This window comes from Mesoplodon mirus, assembly GCF_964341445.2.
Source record: "Mesoplodon mirus genome assembly, chromosome: 4".
In the NCBI taxonomy this organism is placed as follows: domain Eukaryota; kingdom Metazoa; phylum Chordata; class Mammalia; order Artiodactyla; family Ziphiidae; genus Mesoplodon; species Mesoplodon mirus.
The window spans coordinates 42783818-42808302 of NC_138979.1; the positions used below are offsets into that span (position 1 = coordinate 42783818).

The 24485-nt window shown below is 40.5% G+C and overlaps 1 protein-coding gene across 3 annotated transcripts; it reads right to left on the reverse strand.

Annotated features, from left to right (window-relative positions):
* Positions 1 to 564: 564 nt before the first annotated feature.
* On the reverse strand, positions 565 to 12831 carry LYSMD2 (LysM domain containing 2). Of its 3 annotated transcripts, none has more exons than XM_082617485.1 (3): positions 12477 to 12831; positions 2102 to 2430; positions 565 to 1086 (listed from the first exon to the last, which is right to left on the reverse strand). In XM_082617485.1, the coding sequence occupies exons 1-3, from the start codon at positions 12747 to 12749 to the stop codon at positions 1044 to 1046; spliced, it is 645 nt and encodes a 214-aa protein (XP_082473611.1). In that variant the 5' UTR covers positions 12750 to 12831; the 3' UTR covers positions 565 to 1043. The 3 variants fall into 3 exon arrangements, with proteins under 3 accessions (XP_082473611.1, XP_082473612.1, XP_082473613.1); XM_082617486.1 differs by lacking the exon at positions 12477 to 12831 and adding an exon at positions 12134 to 12408; XM_082617487.1 differs by lacking the exon at positions 12477 to 12831 and adding an exon at positions 11934 to 12016.
* Positions 12832 to 24485: the final 11654 nt, after the last annotated feature.

Consider the following 24485-nt stretch of genomic DNA (forward strand, 5'->3'; position numbering starts at 1 on the left):
TTTGTGGAAGCTTAAAGATTTATTTAACCTGATACTTGAATAGAAATGGAGATCAAAAAAATTTAATTGCAAATAATACATTGCTTAAACTTTACTGCTGTAACCTGTACATATAAAAAACTAAGACAAATTATGTGAATAAAAACCTAACCCTTCAAATGAGCATTTGACTGTAAAATGCTGTAAAACATTCTATAAAGTGACTTATCAATGAAATCTAAGCTAAAATTCACCAGTGTGTCCAGTCATGGTGTTGTTTACTTCTTCTTTTGATATATTCCATATTTTCACTATATCTGAAAGACACCAAGTCGGATATTATTTAAATGCAAAGGTTACTAGTAATTGCAATGTATTTGCTTTTAGATTATTGAAACCTTTTTCAAAACTGCAGTAATAATAATAAAGACCATTAAAGTAGAGGAGAAGCTGTCACCATTTAAAACTATAATTTAAAAATCAATTTAATATTCCCATTTGTTTAAAAAAACTGAAGACTAAAATATGAAAACATAGTTTATTTTCTCATTCAGACTTTTGGAGTTTATTTTTACAAAATAGCAGACAAAATTTGTTTCTTTATAGTAATACAGAATATGTAATACATATTGAAATATATATATATATATATATAGCACTTAAGTTATAAACACAGCAAAATCAGCATCACTTAAACAGCAACCATGTTTTTCACATAATTGGGATTTCTCAGGAAATAAACATTTTTACCTTGAATATGTAAACAGTCTGTGGCTTTATGACAACTAGTATTTACAAAAGCTAGTCTAAAAACTACCACCGCTTGCAAAAGTGATGAGCTTTAACATACAATTTTGCTATCATGCCATAATAAAGACTGAAAATCATAGAAAGCCAGAGGGAGCTAGTCACGTCAGTGCAATTGCTGTAGGTGGAACTACTTAATTGTGATTTAGAGATGTATGCTATGAGAATCCAAAAGGGATGCTTTTGAATCATCAGTTGTTGGTTTCTTTATGATCTAACCATCTCTTAACCCAGGTTAGATTATGCCCCCTGATCATCTAACTGTGATAGAGGGAAGCTGCAAAGAGACTTTCTTCATCTCTGAAAAAAAGAAACACAGCATAAATCAGTGTTTAAAAACTGTACTCAGAAAACCAACACACATTCATTATGCAACTTAATATCCACTTGCCAAAGAAGGGCAGGAGTTATATCAACTTATAATATCATGCATGCCTTGAAAGTTGTACGAAATGCAAACATTTACTAAGGAATATTTCATTGTCCCCATTTTACTGCTATCTCAGTTATTGGAATAAAGAATGGTACTTGTTATATATTTGTATTTGTTTATATTATATAAATTTATATTAAATTATAAATTAATTATATGCACATTTATATTTGTTTATAGTCTACCTCTTTCTCAAAAGGATTTGAGGTACCTACAACAAAAGGCATACATATAATATGAATAAAATAGAAATTAAAAATCACGACTAAGGAAAGGAGAAGGATACAAATATATTAACCATCAGTAATATTGTAGTAGTTGAACTGGGGACCAATTTTGGCTGCAAGCTTCCTGGTAGCCAGGGCAAAAAAGAAAACACAATAGGTTGTGCCATTCTTGGAATGATAAAGGAAGAAGGAAACCAATTCTATAGGAGAGAGAAAGTTTTGCCCTAGTACCAAATTAAAGAACAAAGAAAAAAAGCTCACATGAGATCTTATATAGGAAACACCTGGTAACAAGTAATGTCTTTGGCAAGTTTTATAAAGAACAGTATTTTACAAGTAATCTCTAGGGCACTACTTCCTCTGATGGTGTCAACTAGATGTCTACTTGGATGCTCTCCAGAACTGCTAGCTGGACAGTTATGCTATTAAAGCAAAGAAGTAAACATTTTATAAGAAGTAACAAAAACAAAAGCATTGCAACAGATAAAGCTTTCTGCAGAATGCGGTAGCTCTGTTTAGACTTTATACATTAAAAATGCCTGTCTAGAATTAAAATCTAGCTTTTAAAGCAAAAAAAGAAAAGAGAATTTGACCAAGCAAGGACACCTTAAGAGTAATTTGTTCAGCCTCTGACATTTTTCCAGCATATTTTTACCTGCTCTCTTCCTTTAGTTTCTTGGCTGCCTGTGTTGATAACTTAATCTGCAAGTCCAGCCTCTGCAGGAAATCTCTGGCTGACACTTCCTCGGGCTGCATGGGCTGAGCATCAGATTCTTGAGGACTGGGAGGGGAAAGGTCTTCCCCAGCCGCTACCAGGTCTTCTTCATGAGAAAAACTATCAACAGTTTCATTTTCTGGAGAATCTATTGAGTTAAGTCCATTAAACAGCAAAGGCTTCTCTGATATAACTGGGATGTTCAAAGTTTTCTTCAGAAATATACAATCATTGGTAAACAGTTTATTTGCCCTTTTAATCTGCTCCATCTAAAATATTTTAAAAAAGCAACAGAGTTACATATAAATAAATCCAAAAGTAGGGTTTATTATACAACACAAAATAAAAATATTCATAAGCAAAATGTGTGCAGTGCTATCTCTGGATCTGAAATTTTTAATTCAGGGTTAGTCACCTCCCCAGATACCCCCAGTTATTTCAAGGGTGCCAGAAAATTCTCTTTCACAATTTTATAAGAAGAAAGACTAGTTTTTCCCTGCTATATTATTTCCCCTACAAGGCAGCTTTTACCAAGCAGCCTTAAATCCCTGAAGTTTAAAAATGTAGAATATTTAGCACTTATTTAATACACTTCAATCTTATTTTAACATTTCTATTATCTGATTTAAAAAAACAAAATTCTTAGTGCTGTGATTTTCCTTATGGAGTGCTTCCCATCTCTAGAATTGTGTTTGGTAAATGTAATGGATACAGAAGGTGGTAAAGAAAAAATTACAACGAGAATTAGGAAGAATGGTGTAGGCTGGGGCTGCAGTCGTTAAGAAAGGCCTCACGGAGAAGGTGGGGTTCTGATTTTGATTCTTTTGACTTTAGATGGACCTTGAAGAATGGGTAGAAGTGGGACAGGTAAGGAAAAGAGGTAGGGAGCACTTTACATAGAGTATCTTATTTTTTCTACCTTACGGCTTAGGTATTTGAAGATCCACTTTTCAAATAAAAGAAACAAAACTCAAGGAGATTATGTACCATGGAATCATCATACAACCAGCAGATGAAGAAGCTAGAATTTGATACAGGTTTCAAAACTTCAAACTCTTTCATACCCTGTGAATTCCTCCAAACCAAAGAAATGGGGATAGCAGGTAGGGGTGAAAGGGGGAATGGAATTTACATATGTTACCTCATTTAACTTTGCTAACAGAACTGCAAGCTAGATATTATCACCTCCTTTTTACAGAAGAAAGGGAGACTCCAGGGAGTTAAGTGGCATGCCTAAGTCCACAAATGTGGGTAAGTGCAGACAGGACTCTTGCAGAGCTGTGGGAGAAATACCTACCCTCATGTTAATCACACCGGACTATCATGCATCTGCAGACTTCTCCACCCAACTAGCCTAGGAACTCACACCATGCTAGGTTCTTTACATGCACTGTACCATCTAATTTTCTTGTGAGGTATTGTCACCAAGACAGCTTGGTACAACAGCTAAGCACACAGGCTTGGGAACGTGACAGAGCTAATTTCAAATCCCAGCTCCACCAACACGAACTGTCTGAACATAAGCGTGTTAACTTCTCTCATTGAGCCTATTTCCTCATGTGTAAAACAGGTATCATCTACCCTTCACAGGGTTGTTGGAAGGATTAAATGAGAGTTTATACATGTATATGCATAGAGGATATGGATATAGGTGTAAAGATATAGATGTGAAAGGGAGAGACAATTTAGCAGTAAATGGTACTTACTGTCCATTTTCCCATGAAGAAATTAAGGCACACCAAGTGCATATGGCTCTGCAACTGTATGAGCCAGAATTTCCGTCTCACTCTAAAGTCCATACAACACCAAGATTAAAGTGCATGACTAATGGAACCCAATTCTGGGATCCTTTAATGCCAAATCGACTGAGTGAAAAAATTAGATTTCCACTTCAAAGAGCCTGAAAAAATAATGGTTGAATAAAATGGGCCCTGTTCCTCCTGCTTTCTAGCTATAAGCTGAATCCACACAAATAGTACATTGAATGCTTTCTTTTTTTCTTTTAAAGATACTACTTTAAAGTATCTTTTGTGTAGGGTGGTCTTTTATGTTCTAGTTTCTAGTTAAAGGAGAGAAGGCAAGGGTGAGAAAGAACATGAATAGGCAGGTACATTTTTAGAGACAGAATTAACATCTAAAAATCCTAAGTATCTCTGGTCTAGTTTAGGCTTAGATTTGAGCGAATTAAAGAACTTGAAAACTTATCCATATCAGGTTCAGATATATCCTAATCTGCCTTTAGTGCCTCTTGTTTTCACCACCTAGCATCCATGTCCTCCATCTCTCTTAGTATATGGGCTTCCAGGGGCACTGAGCCCTCCCCTGGCTCCAGGGTGAGCACATGACTCATTCCTGCCCTTTGAAGCTTCACAGTGTCCCGGCTCCTGAAAGGTCACAGTCCCGTCTCGGAACAATTCAGAGATGCAAGGAGACTTCTGCTGAGTCTGGGAGGTGAAGGACCTCTATTTTTTCTGTGACAAAGAGACAGGCCTGGAGCTGCTGGCAGCCATCCTTCCACCACAAGGAACCTAACAACAATGCCACCTTGAAGGAGAGCGATCAGACCTCTGAATCAAAGCATGAAGCCAGAATACCCTCGCACCCTTCAGTTCCAGTAATGAGCCAGTAAATGCCACTCTGTTTTGTTTTTATTGCTTAGGCCATCTTGAGTTTTCTGTCACTTGTAAATGCAAGAACCCTCACTGATACAGTGCCCTTGAAATACTTATTGGCAGGGGCCTACAACTGCTACTAGACACTGTTTCCTGGGAATAATGATGGAAGACAGAAACAGCCAGGAACACCGGGATCTGATTGCTGAAGCTGGGCTGGGAACATCAGCCATTAACTGTGAATTCCCTCAGGTCAAGACCTGTTATTTCTATAGCCTCCCAGGTTTAACAAAGATCTTATGCACACTAAGTGCTTAGGATGGATGGATGGATGGATTAATTAATTAATTAATTAATACAGATCAGAGAAACAGGCATAAAAGATGAACCCAGAGAAGTAACCAGAAAGGGGTGGTAAGTTATCTGTTTTGTTGGTTATTCTCCCTTTAAACCCACCCTCACCTCCCAATCCATCCCCCAGTCTTCTTTTTTTTTTTTTTTTTTTTTCTTTTTGCGGTATGCGGGCCTCTCACTGTTGTGGCCTCTCCCGTTGCGGAGCACAGGCTCCGGATGCGCAGGCCCAGCGGCCATGGCTCACGGGCCCAGCCGCTCCGCGGCATATGGGATCCTCCCAGACCGGGGCACGAACCCGTATCCCCTGCATCGGCAGGCGGACTCTCAACCACTGCGCCACCAGGGAGGCCCCCCCAGTCTTCTTGAACTTGTTCTAACTGCAGGAGGCTGACCTCTTCAGAACTGCACTCCCCAAGCCCCCTTGTTCTTGGAATTCCAGTCAGTGTTCCCAAGGAAGACACCAGCAGAACAATCACACCATGACTCTGGTGCCTACATCCCTCTACAGCAGAGTTCCTACCAGGCAGCCCCTTGTCCACTCCTCCCATTCTCCTCAGTGTCAGGTACCCCACTCCTTCCCCTGGCCCTCAGGCCTAGGGGTAATGTCTCCCTGCTGTTGCTAGTCTCCGGTGCCGCACCATCCCTTCCTGATTCTCTTAATCCTATTCACACTTCTGTAAATGTCCCTGCGATAAACCCTCTCTGGCCACACCCTTGGAATGCGCTAAATGTATTCTGTGGGGACCCTGGTACATCCATCACTCAGAGCAAGGCAGGCCATCATAGCCAGGCAAGGGGCCGAAGACAGGAAGCACAAGACAAATGGACTGAGTAAAAGGCTGGGTGTAGTCAGGGAGTCCACAGGGGGTGAAGGGCAGGGCTCTCCTAGCTCTCATGCATGCCATTCTACCATTGATTCACCAACAGAACTGCCTCTTTTAACAAGTCTATGAGCTTCCCAATGTCAGGAACTGCTTCTTCTCCATCTCAGCATTGCCAGCAAGCATTTAAGGTGTATGTTGACCCTTATGGTCTAGACCCTAAGATGACACATGGTTGCCAGCATCAAGGACATCAGGGATATCCAGACATAGTTAGCATCAAGGTAGGAACCAATCTAAGGATGGGCAGATTTGAAACTGAAGGTGAAAACAGATAAAAGAGGTTAATATAAGGTAGTAGTTAGAAACAAGGGCTCTGGGGCCATACTTTCTAGGTTCAAATCCTGGCTTTACCACTTTCTAAGCATCCCCTATGTCTATTTTTTTTTCTGTAAAGTAAGGAAAATAGTACTTTCCACACAATATGATTATTATGAGAATTAAATGAGTTAATTCATGTAAAACACTTAGAGCAATGCATGGCACACAGGAAGCACTCAAAAATGTTAGCAACTATCATTAAACTTGGTTAAAAGTGAGAAAGCAACAAGTGAGGGCAGATCCTAACATGTATTCAGCAAGTGAGGAGGAAGGAGGTAGGAATTTTCTCTCCATAAAAAATATTTCTCCCACAAAGTAAAAATATATAAGAAAATTTCATATAAACAAGCCCAGATGAATAACATAATATATTGTCACTGCCCTGAGGTGTGAGCGTTTTTTTTTCATAAGGTATTTAATTTGATCTTAACTTGTTCTCCTTTACAACCATAGGCTCCAAACTCTATTACCAGTAGTGAAGTTAAGGAATGAAACCAGCCATGCAAAAAGCCAGGGGGAAAAAAAAAAAAAGGAGTCTTTCCAGAAAGAGTAGTTACAAGGCCCCAGAGCAGGAAAAAGTGGTGTGGCTGAAATAGGGAGTAATGAGCAAGCTGCAGGCCACTCATATAATAAATAAAATTTGGATTTTACTTTAAATGTGATGGGAAGCCACTGGAGGGTAAAGGAAGGGAGTGACATGATTTGAATATCACTCCAGCAGCTTTATGGAAAATGGATTGGTAAGAAAGAGGCATTAGTGGAAACAGGAAGCCCAGTTATGGAAGAAACTGCAATAGCACAGATAAGAAATATAAATAATCCCAAACAGTGAAATGATATTTTAATTTGCTTTGGAATGTTTTATGCTTTTAGCTGAACTTGGATGGGTCTAATGTTCTGGGAATTTCACCTCACATAAAACTAAGAAAAGTCATGATCCAATACAAGGAAGAGCTGAAAAACTCTACAGCTTTACCACCTGCCCTCTGTTCAATATCTCCTACTACCCAATGAACGCTGAGAATAGAAAGTGTGACCTTTTCAAAGTAATGCAGAACTACCCTCAGTTTCTTGAGAGCAAATGACTAGTGGGGGAGATAACAGCAACCAAATGCTTTCATTTTAAAACTGTCTCCTAATCAGGATTGAGTAGCACGATTCAGTGAAATTTACCATCTGCTTATTAAGAAACAATTTATGGAATAATCAAGTAAGAGCTGACAGGATGGCCACAAGGTCGACCGTGGTGAAATCAGCTAGAACAAATACCATCAACAGCTTGTTTAAAATGACTCCCCTGTAAATACATTTGTAAAGGTGAATTCACTGTGGAGGGAACTCACAAAACGTCCCCCGCCCCCAAGTTATCTCAATAGCTGCCGCTGGGCATGATCAAGAACTCTCCCCAAAGGCTACTTTCTTTTTTTTTTTTTGATATTATTTAAATTGTTTTAATTATTTATGATTATAAATGCATAGACACCGATAGCTAGCATCATGCTTTTTTTTTGGCGTATAATTGCTTCACAATGGTGTGTTAGTTTCTGCTTTATAACAAAGTGAATCAGTTATACATATACATCTGTTCCCATATCCCTTCCCTCTTGCGTCTCCCTCCCTCCCACCCTCCCTATCCCACCCCTCCAGGCGGTCACAAAGCACCGAGCTGATCTCCCTGTGCTATGCGCGGCTGCTTCCAAAGGCTACTTTCGATCAGCTTCATTAGGCCACCTGCCTAACTGGGAATGCAACATTCAAAGCTTCTTTTTCTTCTGCTCCATTCCTTGAAAACAGACAAACTGTTCTGAAAACATTTCAGGACCCATGATAACTAACATTTACACAGCACTGTGTTGCTTATGGAATATTTCCATATACACACAACTCTCATTTGATTATTATCATCATTATAGAGGAAAAGACAAACATTAAAGCATTCTCTCAAGATCATGTTCTAGTAAGTGCTGGATTCAACCTCCTCACCCCGCTGTCTCCTATTAAGTGCTAGGTGTTGGTGGCGGCGATCAGCCTCCTCCATTGCCATGTGCTAATAAGGGAAAGGATTTTTTCTTCTCCATGCTATCTCAGAAGAATATATGAGATCCCATTTATGAAATGTCCAGAAAAGGCAAGTCTATAGATTAGAAAGCCGATTCATGGTTATCTGGGACAATAGAAGAGAACGGGGAGTAAGGGATCTTTTCGGGGTGATGGAACTGTTCTAAAATTGGATTGTGGTGAGGGTTGCACAACTCTGTAAATTTACTAAAAGTCCTTGAATTGTACACTTAAGATGGGTGAATTTTGTAATATGTAAATTATGCATCAATAAAGCTGTTTTTAAATAAAGAATGCATGAGAATCTATTAAAACCTAAAACTACTAAGGGCTACTTCACCATACTTCTCACAACAGGTGGCACTATTTAGTTATGGTTCTCTTGCCTTTGACCAGCAAAGGTCAACAATTTCCAGCAAGAGCAGGAGCTAAAGTTATAAACACAAAAGATTTATATGCACTTATATTTCTAACTCACTGCACTTGTTCCCCCTAAAATGATAATCATTTCACCTTTTCTCAGCAAGGTGACATCTGATAGGAGAAGTGTGAAGAAGCAAGTGGGCTTAGCAGCTCATTGGAGGAGAAAGAGAAGACCCCGGGAATAAAATTGGATAGGAAATGACTCAGGATATGGGGGTCAATGGTCTGGAGAGGGTAGAGGACAGGGAAGTTTCCAGGGGGTAACAAAAAGATGAAGAAAAAGTTTGTGCAAATAAGTTTCCCTCACTGCCTCTCACCCACTTTCAGTTTATATACAGGGCTTCCTAACAAAAAGTTCACAGCAGCGGAAATTCCAGCCCAAGCAAGTCTATGTCTGAGATTTGAATTACATTTAACAGTTTCTCAATTCATCCCCAGCAGTTTCAGTTTCTCTCTGTGAGGTCTTTCACTGCCACACCGTTTGAAATTGCAGCTACCTCCAGCAGCCCTGTCTCCTTGCCCTGCTTAATTTTTTTTTCATTTTGCTTATCAATACCTGACATATAACATATTTTGTTTATTTACTAACTGTCTCCACTGACTAAAATATAAACTCCATGAGGGCATGGATTTTTATTTATTCACTAATGTATCACCAGAAAGGTAGAAGCTGGGAAAAAAGAGGAAAGAAAAATCAGATGAATGATAAACACTGTTGAAAAAACAAAACAGGAAAGGGGGGAGGGGCACTGGGATGAGGGAGGGTTGCAGTATGACATGGAGTGGTCAGGAAGGCCTCAGGGAGGAGACATTTACGCAGACTTGAAGGCAGTGAGGGAGCAAGTCACACAGCCAATATCAGCTATGTGATTTGTAGGTCCCAGAGAAAAGTGAAAAGGTGGGGCATTTTTTCACAAATTATTAAAAATTTCAAGACAGCAACAGCAGAGCATTAAGTGCAGGGCTCTTCTAAGCATGGGGCCTATGTGACTACACAGGTCCCACATCTGCACGTACCTGTGGCCCTGCATGCAGCTATCAGGGAAAGTGTCCCCAACAGATGGATAGAACAGCAGGGGCAAAGACCCCAAGCAGGGACAGTGCATTGGGAAAGAGCAAAGAGGCCCTGTCTGTAAAACAGGAACATTCCTGGGCTCCTTTACTGGATATTCTGATCCAGCAGGTTCAAGGTAGGTTCTAAATTTCCAACATCTCATCACCTACTCCTTTAAACACTAATTTAAATACAACGTGGGTGGGACTGCCCTGGTGGTCCAGTGGTTGGGACTCTGAGCTTCCACTGCAGGGGGCGTGGGTTGGATCCCTGGGGCTGGAGGGGGGACTAGGATCCCCCATGCCACGCAGCAAAAAAAAAAACAAAAACAGTCTAAATACGATGTGGGTGATCTTGGCAGTCAATATTAGAAACTTAACTCACTCAACTTCTTTCTGTTCAGTCCGGGAATGAAAAAAACATTTCTCCCTTTTTAACTTCCACCTGAAATATCAATTTCAATGAGTAAATCCGATTAATGTCTGTAGTTAATATCTGCAAGAATATCAATTCCCTGTTATGGTGATTATCTTCACTTTCACTAGTTCTATAGAGCCAGTGGAAAGAGTCTCTAACAATTTCATCAACTAGAGTTCAGGGTCCAAAGTAAATGAGAACCAGTGATTCTCAACCAACAGTGAGTGCTTCTCAGGGAATATCTGGCTATTTCTGGATGGGGGGGAGGGGGGCAGTGCTACTGGTATCTAGTGGGCAGAGGCCAGAGATGCTGCTAAACATCCTACAATGCACAGAACAGCCCCCCAAGACAAAGAATTATCCAGTCCATAGTATCAATAGGGCTGCAGTTGAGAAACACTGAAACAGACTGTCTGCAGCTACAGATTATAGTTCCCAATTCATTACACTTGAGCTTAACATCTTAAAATCAAGTCTTTATAAAGGTAATGAAAAACCTGATTTACACTTTAATGAAAAGGGATAAATTTATAAGTAACAGGATCTACATCAGTGAAAATAGGAATTAGAAAGCATTTGATCAGGATTTACCTGATGGCGCAGTGGTTAAGAATCCGCCTGCCAATGCAGGTGACACAGATTTGAGCCCTGGTCTGGGAAGATCCCACGTGCCACGGAGCAACTAAACCCCTGTGCCACAACTACTAAGCCTGTGCTCTAGAGCTACTGAGCCTGCACTCTAGAGCCTTCAAGCCACAACTACTGAGTCTGCGAGCCACAACTACTGAAGCCTGCACGCCTAGAGCCTGTGCTCCGCAACAAGAGAAGCCACCGCAGTGAGAGGCCCGCGTACCGCAAAAAGTAAATAAATAAATAAGGATGGAAATCAGAAGTAATACCTAGGGCAAAGCAAATGCTTTGTCACTGTGCTAATTCAAGCTGGTCTCAATGAATACTTGGAAAATATCCTTACCTCGCATCCACCTTCACATCTGTAAAAAGGAGATTAATTATACCTATCTCCAAGGCTTACTAGGAAAATCAAATTGAATAAGAACAAGATGGAACAAGACAAATGCAATGCCTGGCACACAGTAGGCATTCAGCAGAAAGTAGCTGCTGATACTTCCCAACGCTGCTTTCCTCTGGCTCTGACTCAAACCAGGCCCCATGAATGTAAATACAAGAATTGAAGTTCTATGTTCACATTTAGAAACCCTCAAGAGGGCGGAATAGGACTAATCATGGCATGAAGTCTTCAGTACATGCCTGCACATCAAGATCCCTGCTCTCAAAATGTTTAAAGGATAGAAGGACCTGCCAGGTAAACACATACCAGCGGGGGTGTGCAAAGGAGATGACTCAGTCTCTGTCACTGGTGAAGGGACAGAAAGAGTTTCACTTAAAGAGAAAGATAAAGATAAGATCACCTTTCTTCCCATTGCTGTCTAGGGTGCTTCAGGAAAGAACACTGAAAACTGATATAGAACTCAAATGTAAAAAGGCCATCACATAGTTCAGAGTTAATTATAAGTAATTTTAATGAAACAATATGTTCCCTCAGCTTTCCATGTTCTTCCCAGGGGTGTAATGCAATAGGCCCAAGACACACACACTTATAAATTTATAATAAACACTGCTCTGCAGCTCACCAAGACCACATTCTTGGCCGCTGCTTAGCGACAGGAGTCACATTCACAGTTGCCAGTGAGCCCAGGGGTGTAATTTCACTTCTAAATAAAGAAGCATAATCAATAGAAACAGAAGCATCCTGCGGGAACAACTGTACCCTTCCTGACTCATCACAGCGATTGTTTACCCAGAAAACAAAATTCTCTGCCCAAGTCCGCACCTCAGTTCGGCTTTCAGGAAATATATAGCAGTACGACCGGGACTCAAAATCGGGCGAATTTGGCTCCCAGGGTGCCAACGCCCTGGTTCTCTTTGACCTTCCTTCCTCACGCAGCAGATCCGGTCCGAGTGCGGGCAGGGCATCGAGAACTGGATGCACCCACCCGGGGAGGGAGCCTTGGAGGCCCGCCCCTCTGGCTGCAGGACAGGCTCTGGCAACCGTAGCTGTCCCGGCAGCGCGCGCTGGGCGAGCGCTCGGGGCCGAGCCGCCAGGGACGGCTGGCTACCTCCCCTACGCCCCGCTACTCGCTGCGCCCCCGCCCGCAGCCGCCAGCACTGCTCACCGAGACTCCGTACTTGAGCGCGATGCCCTGCAGCGTGTCGCCGGGGCGGACCCGGTGCTCTACATGGCGCTCGATGACGCCGGCGCCCAGCGGCGCCCGCACGCTGGCCGTACTGCCGTACGAGCGGGTCTTGGTGCGCGCCAGGCTCAGCGACAGTTCGGCCTCCTCGGCCTCGGAGACCGAGCGCGATGGTGGCGGCGGCGAGGGGGCCGAGGGCCGGGGCGCGCGGGGTCCGGCTGCCCGCAAGGACCGCTCGGGCGAGGAATCAGCCATGGGTCCTGCGGAGGCCGCCGGGTCGGGAAGCTCGCCAAGAGGGCGGTGCCTTGTCCGCCGCCGCCTCCTCTTCCTCCTCACAGGGGCTGCGGAAGGCCGTTCCGCGGGGACGGCGGGCTGGAGGCCGCGGCGGAAAGCTGAGGACCGGCCATGGCGAGCACCTTCTCCTACGCGTCCCGCCTTCCCCAGCGCACCTGCAGGGAGGAGAGCGAAACGAGCTCCGGCTGCTGCCCCGCCGACGCCCCGGCTCCACCCTGCGCGCCGGGACCCAGCTGGCCCTGCGGTGCGAGGAGCGGGGCGCGCTAAGGCCCCTCGCCGTGGAGCTACGGGGCCCCATCCCTAGACGCCCTCGGCCCCGGAGGCAACCCCGCGCCGGGCCGACACAGCCTGGTTAGAGCCCTACCCTGTCCGCAGCAAAACACCAAAGCTTTGCTCTGCCTCTTTTATTGATTCCCCAGCAGGCGCCAGCTTTCTCGGACCTTCAAGCTCCCCCAGCCAAGGGTGCTTCCCGCTCCCACCCGATTACCCCAGGACCTCACAGAAAACATTAAGACCATTAAACACACACAGTTTCTCCAGGCCCATCTCAACAGCCTGGAGGGTCCGGTGTGCTCAACACTCCAGGGGGGATAGTGCTTCTAAGGCCGGGTGGCTGACCTCAAACTAACCCTCCAGTTGCTTTGCTTTCACTCTTCGTTGCACACCAGTGCCAATTTTAGTCCTGTGCGCCTTGAAAGTCTGCCTAGCTACCGTTCATTCTCCTGGCTCACTGCTTAGAATTTACTATCTGCACCCAATTTTTTCTTATCAGTTTCCTCTTCGATACCCTGAAATCATGACTCCCCAAAGTTTTGTCATTAACGCCATCAATGACCTCTTATCTGTAGTCTTTATCTGAACACCCTCTCCTCAACTTTCTGGCTTCCGATCGTATTCTACACAGAGTGGGTGCGCGTTTACTAGAATCTAGCGCTCAGGATTCTGTTGTACTCTGGACAGCTCTCCAGGAGGAAGTATCCTACAGGCAGGTTAGGAGACTGGAGGTTTGATTCATTGGCTGAAGTTTTGATATGTTGCTGTGCTGGACAGAGGCAAAGGAACTAGAGTTTAGGAGACAGGACGAGAGTGGGGGAGGAACACGTGGACCCCGAATCACCCTCCCGCTCAAAAATTCTTCAGTGGCTCCCTGTGGACAGCAGTATTAACTCACACTGGCATTCAACTCTTATTTCCATTTTTATTATTCATGCTCTGGCCGTACCCCATCTACAACTCATCCTGCAAACTCCATATACTCCTGCCACTTGAACTTCTTACCCTCATGCCTTGCATATGCTATACCCTCCACCTGTAACCCCACTCTTCCAATACTCTCTGTCTACATTTAAGAAAATATTAAGGTCCATCCCAAATGATACATCCCAAAATGAGATCTTTCCTGATTCTTCCCACCTGTCCCCCTCCCCCAACTGCCCAATTGTTATTGTTTCTCCATTGAATATCCAGGTGGTTTGTACCTCTTGTTCAGCATTTAACTCGTGTTTTGTGTCATGTACTTGTCTTATTTCCTCTATACATACTCCTGGGAGGTATAACTAGATCTTACTCATCCTTTTTAGCTCCAGCAGTGCCTACCTAGCTCAGTGCCCTGAATAAAGCACCAAAAGTGGTTGAATTGAGGCATAGTAAAAAGATCCTGAAATCTAAATTAGGTAATTTAGCAAGAGTCTGCCATAGATGAACTCTTGGGTGGTGTCCAGTGTGCCTATCCCAGGACCTCAGAAAGAGGCAGAACCCCAGAGTTTCAATATATAAATGAGATCAGGTAATACTTCAAGAAAATAGGATAAATTGCCCTCAGAGTCGACAGTCTAGTAGAGAGATAGCATATAACATGTCTTCCACTAAAGAAAAGTTTACTGAAGAACTGGAAGTTTTTATTTGAAAATTAATGAACTGGGTTCTATGAGGTATTATTAGGTGTTGTTTGAAAAGGGTTCCATGATCAATTAATTGGGGAAACACTGCGATATATGCTTCCCTTTTGGAAATTCACAGTGCACATTAGGATACTGAAGGCTCTAGAAGTCCTGTAGTAAAATAAGGTATTGGATTTTGCTTGACACCATATTTCCCAAACTCATTTGACCATGGAACCCCTTTTTTTTCTCAGAATTTTTACAATTTGGGAAATGCTGAATTAAAATGGGGAAAGACAGGCCTAAATAAGGAACCAGGAAGATAGTTTTGGGAGTCAGAGATTCCCAAAAGGCAGAACAGTATACATAAGGAGGCAGAAAATGAGCCAGGAAGGAAAAAGGCTAGGTGATGATCACTTAATTCCTTTACAAAAAGACCAAGTCCTCTGTAAAAGTGCAAGGGAAAAGTTATCACAAGAAATGTATGGAGATTTGAAAGCCATCCCACTTCTCTCTTATCAGAGCTAATTTCTAAGCTGTCCCTAGTTATTTTCAGTTTCTCCAGCCATAAGAAATCCTGGGTCAGAAAATACCTCCAGAACAGTTCTAAAATGCTCTGAAATAAATTCAACACAGTTCTCAGAATTTTCTCCATGATTCCTTTTTGTGATCTTCACTAGCGTTTCCTCTAGCTCTCAGAAATTAATCGGCTTAAGTAAGTACTTATTTGATGTTGCATGGTTAGGGTTCTTTGTGAGTTGTTTTTTCCTAGATAGATTTGAGCTGTTGTCAAATATCTAGTGTTCCTGCGAATTTTTTAAAAATAAATTTATTTATTTTTATTTTTGGCTGTGTTGGGTCTTCATTGCTGCGCGTAGGCTTTCTGTAGTTTCTACAAGCAGGGGCTACTCTTCGTTTGGTGCAGGGGCTTCTCATTAAGGTGGCTTCTCTTTGTTGCAGAGCACAGGCTCTAGGTGCGCGGGCTTCCTAGCTGTGGCACACAGGCTCAGTAGTTGTGGCTCGCGGGCTCTAGAGCACAGGCTCAGTAGTTGTGGCATACAGGCTTAGTTGCTCCACAGTATGTGGGATCTCCCTGGACCAGGGCTCGAACCCACGTCCTCTGCATTGGCCGGAGGATTCTTTTCTTTTCTTTTCTTTTTTATTTATTTTATTTATTTTTGGCTGTGTTGGGTCTTCGTTTCTGTGTGAGGTTTCTCTAGTTGCGGCAAGAGGGGGCCACTCTTCATCGCGGTGTGCGGGCCTCTCACTATCGTGGCCTCTCTTGTTGGCGGAGCACAGGCTCCAGATGCGCAGGCTCAGTAGGTGTGGCTCACGGGCTCAATTGCTCCGCGGCATGTGAGATCTTCCCAGACCAGGGCTCGAACCCGTGTCTCCTGCATTGGCAGGCAGAATTTCAACCACTGCGCCACTAAGGAAGCCCTGGCCGGAGGATTCTTAACCACTTCGCCACCAGGGAAGCCCCTGTGAATTTTATATCGATCTCTCCCTAATCCAAAGTTAATATCTACAATTCGTGGCTCAGATTGAATTTTTTGTACATTTATGTTTTCTTCTTCAACCAGAACTTCAAAATTAGTTTTATGTATATCTACCTACAACATAGAACAAACCTCATCATTAGTAGTGAACATTAGAAGCACTCCCTCTGAGATCAAGAATAAGAACAGGAAGGCTTCTGTTACTACTCCTGTTTAATTTTATTCTGGAGGTCCTAGCCAATGCAATAAGAAAAAGAAGGAGAAAGGGAAATGAAGATTGAAAAGAAATAAACTGTTATTTACCAATAATAAACAATACTAAAATGTTTATAGATAACACAGATAATGTCTACATTGGAACTGTTCAAACTATAAGACAAAAGACTATAAGACACATTATGCAAATATCAATTGCATCAATCAATCAGAAAATATTTTGTGGAAAAGACAACCTTTTAGATACCAAAAAAAAAAAAATCTAGGAATAAACTTAACAAAAGAGAAGCATGCTTTATATGGAAAAATTATTACATTCTATTAAAGGACATAAAAGAAGATTTAAACAAAAACAGAGATATACCATGTTTATAAATGGGGACATGCAAAATTTTCATTTCCTTCCCAAACTCATATATAAATTCATTGAAGTTCCAACCAAAATCCCTATAGGATTCTTCAAAGGACATGACAGGCTTACCTTAAAATTCATATGAAAGATAAAGGCTAAGAAGAGCCAAGATATTCCTGAAGAAGAATGAGGAAGGGAGACTTAACTTTACAATCATCAAGATTTACAAAAAAAGTGATGAGAACTAAACTATTACAGTAGTGATGCTGGGAAAGACAAATAAATGTAAGGGGACAACAAAGAAAGCCCAGAAGCAGACCCACACATATGAGAGAAATGAATCTATGACAATAAATGCTGCTGCCACAATTAGCCATCCACGTGGGAAAAAACTGTAGATATCTACCTTATACAATATGCCAAAATCAATTATAGATTGATTAAATATATACTTGGGAAAAGCAAACTTTAACACTTTTAGAATATCTTTATAACCTTAGGGTAGCAAAGAATTTCTTAAGCAAGATACCAAAAATACAAACTACAGAGAAAACAACTGGCAAATTCTAGATATAAACATAAAAACCTCTGTCCTGAAAAGGCACCTGAAAAATTTCAATAGACAAGGTGTAAAATGGGAAAATATATTTGAATACCTATAACTGACAAAGTATTACTATCCAGAGTATGTTAAAATGCCTACAAGTTATTAGAAGAAAAACACCCACTAGAAAAATGGTCAAAAGATATGAACAGACAATTTACAGAAGATAAAACTCAAATGGCCAGTGGAAAGGTGCACAACCTTACCAAAAAGCAGAGAAATTCCACTTAAAACTACAATTTCATAGGTGTGAGACTAGCAGAAATTAAAGAACTGGACAATTCTAAGAATTGGTAAGATTCCTGTTGAACAACAGAAATTCTCAAACAGTGTTGGTGGCAGTATAAATAGGTGCAACCACTTTGAAGAGCTGTGGGACAATATCTAGTAAAGTTGAAGAAATTCATATCTGGTTCTGGTTCTGGCAAGCTGGAAGTCTAAGCTAACTTGAAGTCCTCCTAATATAAGTATTTATAATTTAATTTTTTAATGAAATTCATAATTGAGTTGGCAATAAAAAAGGGACAGCCTTATGTATCAAAACAAGAGGGATTTGTAAGCTAGAACCATAAACAACTTGCCTAAACTAATACATGACAAAATAGAAAGTCTGAATGGTTCTATAACCATTAAAGAAACTGAATCAGTACTAGAGTTAAAAATTTTGTTACCAAAAAAAAGTCAGCATCGGAAGATCTTATTGGAAGATTCTGTCAACCTTTCAAAGAACAGATCAATCCAATTTTATGTGAACTCTTTCAGAGAAAAGAAGTAGCAGGAACAATCTTCAACTTAGTTCATAATATAACCATACACCCAATCCCATATCTATCATGGTATAACCATGACCAAAACCAGTTGAGGAAGGTATCACGCTGAAAAAGATGGATATAAGAATCTTAAAATATTATTAAGCCAAATCTAGCAGTGCATACAAAAGATAATCCATCATAAACAAGATGACTTTATCCCAGAAATTCAAGGGTGCCTTAATATTAAGACATTAATAGATTAAATGACAGAATAGATAGAACAAAGGAATGAATCTCATAAAGGATGGGCAAGACCTTTACAGAGAAAAAAATTTTAATACATGAAAATACATTAAAGAAGACTTAAATAAATGGAAAAACTACACCATGTTCATGGACAGGAAGACTCAATATCATACAAAATGTCAGTACTCTACAAATTGATCGTATATTCTACGCAAGAGCAATGGGTTTGCAAGAAACATGACAAGCTAATTCTAAAGTTGATATGGAAAAGAAAAGTCCCACAGACAGCCAAGATATTTTTGAAGAATAAGGAGAGGGAAACTGCCCTATCAGATATCAAGAATTATTATGAAGCTATAATAGTTAAGCCAGGGTGATATTGATGCTGGGAAACCAATGGATAAGAGTAGTGCACCCAGAAACACAATCACAAATGTATGAGAACTTCATCTATGACAAAGGTAGCATTGTAGGTCACTGGGAAATGGTCTATAAAACACATGATGTCAGGACAGTTATCCACATGGTAGAATCTCTACTTCCTACCACACACAAAATTTAAGTTCAGTTGAATTACAGACTTAAATGTGAAAGATAAAACTTTAAAACCTTTAGAAGAATATAGAGAAAAATATCTTTATGATCTCAGGACAAGAAAAGATTTCTTTAGTAGGATGAAAAAAAGCTCTATTCATAAAAGATTGATAAGCATGACAACGTTAAAATTAAGAACTCCTAACAAAAAAGATATCTTAAAGAAAATAAAAAGACAAATTAGAAACTAAGAGAAGAAACAGGTGTCCTAGGAACCAAAAATATTTGAATAAAATGTTGAATTATCTCATTATCCAAATTCTAGCGAACTTTTATATGAAAATCAAGAACGAAATAGATTCTGAAAACTAGGTATTCTTCATTATTTGAACTCTGGTTATCTGAATTCAGAAACTTCATAAATTCTGGTAGCAAGGAATGTCTATTTGTAACATATGCAATCAACCAAAGATTAATATCTAGAATATTTAAAGAGCTAATTCCTACATAACAATAAGAAAAAGACATAATCCAATGGGATAACTAGAATTTTATAGAAGAAAAAATCCTAGTTGTGAATAAACATATGAAAAGATACTCAATCTCATTAAAATCAGAAAAATTCACAATAATACCACAAAGAGTAACCCTTTTACACTCACCAGGTGGGCAAAATCTAAGTTTGGCAAGACCAGTTACCAGTGAAGATAAGAATTCTATGCAGTGCTGGGAGGAGTACAATTGGGTACAGCCACTTTGAAAAACACTCTGCCACTATCTTGCAAAACTGTACATGCGCATTCCCTACAAACCAGAAATTCCAACACTAGACACTGTATATCCCCTGTTAAAAATCTCGTACCTATACACCAGGAGACATGTTGTGAAAACGTCCATAGCAGCATCATTCAGAACAACAAAAACTGGAAATAATCAATTATTCAGCAGCAGAACAGATAAGTAAATTGTGTTATAATTATATAATTGCATATTTTAACAGGCTCATGGAGAAATAGTTCACATACCATACAATTAACCCATATAAAATGTTTTGGGCTTCCCTGGTGGCGCAGTGGTTGAGAGTCCGCCTGCCGATGCAGGGGACACGGGTTCGTGCCCCGGTCCGGGAAGATCCCACATGCCACGGAGCGGCTGGACCCGTGAGCCATGGCCGCTGAGCCTGCGCGTCCGGAGCGTGTGCTCCGCAACGGGAGAGGCCACAACGGTGAGAGGCCCGCATACCGCAAAAAAAAAAAAAAAAAAAAAAAAAGTTTCACATTACATTATTAGTTTTTTAATTTGTGGTAAAAAATATATATGTATAATATAATATAAAATTAACCACTTTAACCATTTTTAAGTATACAACTTAGTGGAACAAAATACAATTCACAATGTGGTACCACCATCACAACACTGTCTATCTCCAAAACGTTTTCATCACTCCAAACAGAAACTATAAACACTAAGCAGTGACTTCCGATTTCTACTTCCCACAGCCTCTGGTAACCTCTAATCTACTTTCTATCTCTATGAATTTGCCTATTCTAGACATTTCTTACAAATAGAAACTTACAGTATTTGTCTTTTGTGTATGGTTTGTTTCACTTAACATAATGTCCTCAAGGTTCATCCATGTTCATCCATGTACGTAATCTGAATTCAACCAAAAAGACTGAATTAGAAATTTTTAAATTTCCAACAAAAAAAGCCAAGGCCCAGATGGTTTCATTGGTAAATTCTACCAAACATTTAAAGAACTTAAAAAATTAATACCAGTCCTTCATAAATGCTTCCCAAAATTAGAAGAGGAAGCAACACTTCCTAACTCATTCCATAAGGCTAGTATTACTCTGATACCAAAACTAGTCAAAACATCAAAAGATAAGAAAACTACTGACCAATACTTCCTATGAATATGGACACAAAAGGTTTTCAACAAAATACTAGCAAACCAATTCCAATGATATATAAAGAGGATTATACACCATGACCAAGTAGGATTTATCTCAGGAATGAATAGTTAATTTAAGATCGGAAAATAAATGTAATACACCATATTAATAGAATAAATGAAAAAACCCACATGATCATCTTAACAGACACGGAAAAAGTCTTTGGTGCAATCTAACACCCTTTCATGATAAAAGCATTGAACAGAGTAGGAATAGACAGGAACCTCTTCAGACTGATAAAGGGTGTTTACCAAAGGATACCGTCAAGAAATTAGAAAAAAGAACAACCCACAGAATGGGAGAAAATATGTGCAAATAATATGTCTGATAAGGAATTTATAATCAGAACACATAAAAACATTTATAGATCAATAATAAAAAGACAAATAGCCAATCAAAAAAGTAGGCAAAAGATTTTTTAAAATTAATTTATTTATGTATTTATTTTTGGCTGCATTGGATCTTTGTTGCTGTGCGCGGGCTTTCTCTAGTTGCGGCGAGCGGGGGCTACTCTTCATTGCGGTGCGCGGGCTTCTCTTTGCGGTGGCTTCTCGTTGCGGAGCACGGGCTCTAGGTGCGCGGTCTTCAGTAGTTGTGGCGCATGGGCTTAGTTGCTCTGCGGCATGTGGGATCTTCGCGGACCAGGGCTCGAACCCGTGTCCCCTGCCTTGGCAGGAGGATTCTCAACCACTGCGCTACCAGGGAAGCCCAGAGTTATACACTTTAAGAGGGTAAATTTATGGTATGTGAAATATATCTCAGGGAAGCTGTATTTTAAAAATACAGAGATTAAAAAAATAATAATAAAAACAAAATAAAAATACAGAGATTATTCAGCCGCAAAAAAGAATGAAATCTTGCCATTTGCGACAACATGGATGGACCTTGAGAGCATTATCCTTAGTGAAATAAGTCAGATGAGAAAGATAAATACTGTGTGATCTCACTTACATGTGGAATCTAAAACAAAAACAAAAACAAAAACCAAGTTTGTAGATACAGAGAACAGACCAGTGGTTGCCAGAGGCAAGGAGCGGGGAGTGGGTGAAATGGGTGGAGAAGGTCAAAAGATACAAACTTACAGTTATAAAATAAATCAGTCATGGGGATGTAATGTACAGCATGTGACTATAGTTAATAATACTGTATTGCATATTTGAAAGTTGTTAAGAGAATAGATATTAAAAAGTTCTCATCATATGGAAGGGGGTCAAAAGGTACCAAAAAAAAATGCGGAGAGAACAGTTTAATAAAGCTCCATTACTCAGCTTCAACCATTATCAACTCATGGCCTATCTTGTTTCATCGATACCTCCACCCTGCCACCCTACCACTGCTCTCATGCTGGATTATTTGAAAAGCGAATCCCAGATATTATTTCTTCTGTAAATATTCGGTATTTTTTCAGTAATATCCAGTAGTATCTTTCCAAAAGATGACTCCTTTTTAAAATATAACACGATACCATTATCACATCCAAACAATTTTAAAATAATACCCTAAGATAATCAAATATTCTGTGTTCACGTTCCCCGCAGTTGTCTCATAAATGTGATTTTTTTAAACAGCTGCTTTGTTCAAATCAAGATAACACACTACATTTGGTTATTTGCCTCTTCTATTTCTGTGTATCTATAAACTCTCCTTCCTTTATTTTTCTTGCAATTTATTGAAGAACTGGGTTGTCATGTAGAGTTTCCCATATTCTGGACTTCGTTGCTTGCATCAGTGTGGTGTCATTTAATATGATCACTATTATATAGTGATTCACTTTTAGATGCAGCACCAGGGCTGTTATAGTGTTATTTATTACACTATAAATAAGATAATTCATAGTTCATCAAGATAGTCACCACTCCTTTAGTGCTTACTAGACACCATATCCTTTGTAGCATACTTGACACAAATTATCTCATTTCATCTTCATAACAACCCCATGTGGTAAGTATTATTATCCCCAGCCTAGAGATGAAGAAAATGAGGCTTAGAAAGGTTAAAGAAACTTGGCCACAGTCAAGCAAGCAGTAAGTATATGGGTTCGACCCAGGTGTGTCTGGATTGGAAACCACAGTTTAACCATAGTTAAAATGCATACTTCTATCCATTATGTGATAATATCCCTATCCTTTGCCTGGGTTGTGGTTGTTGTTTGTTTTTATTAACTCTGGGAAGTAGTCCTTCACTCCATCCAAAGAACTTACTTTCACATTTCATCTGCAACACTTAGGATTCTTTCAGTTTCAAGTAACAGAAAACTCCATCTCAAATGGGCTCAACAATAAGGATATTTATTATCTCATATAATAATAAATACAGAAGTAGGGCAGCACCAGGGCTGATTGGTTTACTGACTCAACAACAACATCACAGACCCAAGTTCATTCTACCTCTTTACTCTGCCATCATCAGTGTGTTGGCTTTGTCTTAAGGCTGGATCCCCTAAGATGGCTATTCCAGTTTGAGGTAACACGGCCAGATGCAACAACATCTCATGGAGATGGTGGCATGTTTCCCTGTACACCTCTATTTAAGAGAAAGAAAACCTTTCCTTGAAGGACTTCAGCTGACCCCTCCTCAGGCCTCACTGGCCAGAACTGGGTCACATGCCCACCCCTAATCTCTCAGTGGCCAGTCAAGAGGATTGTATTCCCCTTGCCCATGATAGGTTGGTATGGGATGGTAATAGGGTCAGGTTCCCTAATGGGTGAACACCTTTACAGGCTTCTGCAAAGAAGAAGGAAAAGGGGGAAATGGATGTTGTGTAGGCAAGCAACAGTATCTACTACGTGTTCCAAATGATGTATGCTACATATTCCATTGCGAATTTACTGTCGATGTATCAGCCTCCTCATTTCATGAAGAGGCTAGACAAGATGATCTGTAAGGTCCCTTCCAGCTCTAAGTTGTGTTTCAATTTTACATTTTCATATAAATGGGACTGGGACTGTTGGATAGCTCTCTTGTATCTCTGTTTTGGCTGCCACCTATGACTTTAACCTAAGAAATCATTTCTATGCCTGCTTCCTTTCACAATCTTCATCTGAAGCAGTGCTCCATTCATTTCATCACATGCAGACATTTTCCTTTCAGGGAATCACAAGGAAGCCAATGAGAAAGATAGTACACCACTAAGTATCTTTGCTATATCAAACCTTTGCTACACTTTCTTCAAATCTGAATAAAATTGCTTTATTATTTTCAGCTTATGCCTACCATCAGCTTTCTCCGAGGAAGCTACTAGCTTGACCTGTAAGCAGTCCTATTCTTATTTAACAGAAAGCTATAATTTGTGACAAATGTACAACATAAAAAAGTCAAAGACATCTGGTCTGTTACATAGGATATTTGGAATAACACACATATAGGAAAACTTGGGAATGTGATTTAAATTGATTTGGTCACACCTCCATTTAAGTTCACTCCTTCCTGCTCAGATTAGTCATTCTGGTGAGGAGGCCAAAACTGTAGTTCATTACTATAGTGTTGATAGTGGAAACGAGATGGGTATCTCAATCAGCAGCTACTGTATGCCATTGTTCATCTTTATAGTTCCGAGAGCCTTTGAGAATTAACTTTATTTTCTGATTCAGCCCTCTTGCTGGGGAAGGTATGGCCCTGTTGTGAAATGTACAAAGGAAAGAGAGTGCTGTGAGTGCCTC

Excerpts from the sequence above, each read along its gene's own strand:
- LYSMD2 (XM_082617485.1), bottom strand. The coding sequence starts at position 12,749 with ATGGCTGATTCCTCGCCCGAGCGGTCCTTGCGGGCAGCCGGACCCCGC. Across the intron at positions 2,431-12,476 it reads CGCTCAAGTACGGAGTCTCG|ATGGAGCAGATTAAAAGGGC; the intron begins GTGAGCAGTGCT and ends AAAATATTTTAG. Across the intron at positions 1,087-2,101 it reads AAACTAAAGGAAGAGAGCAG|AGATGAAGAAAGTCTCTTTG; the intron begins GTAAAAATATGC and ends TCTTTTTTTCAG.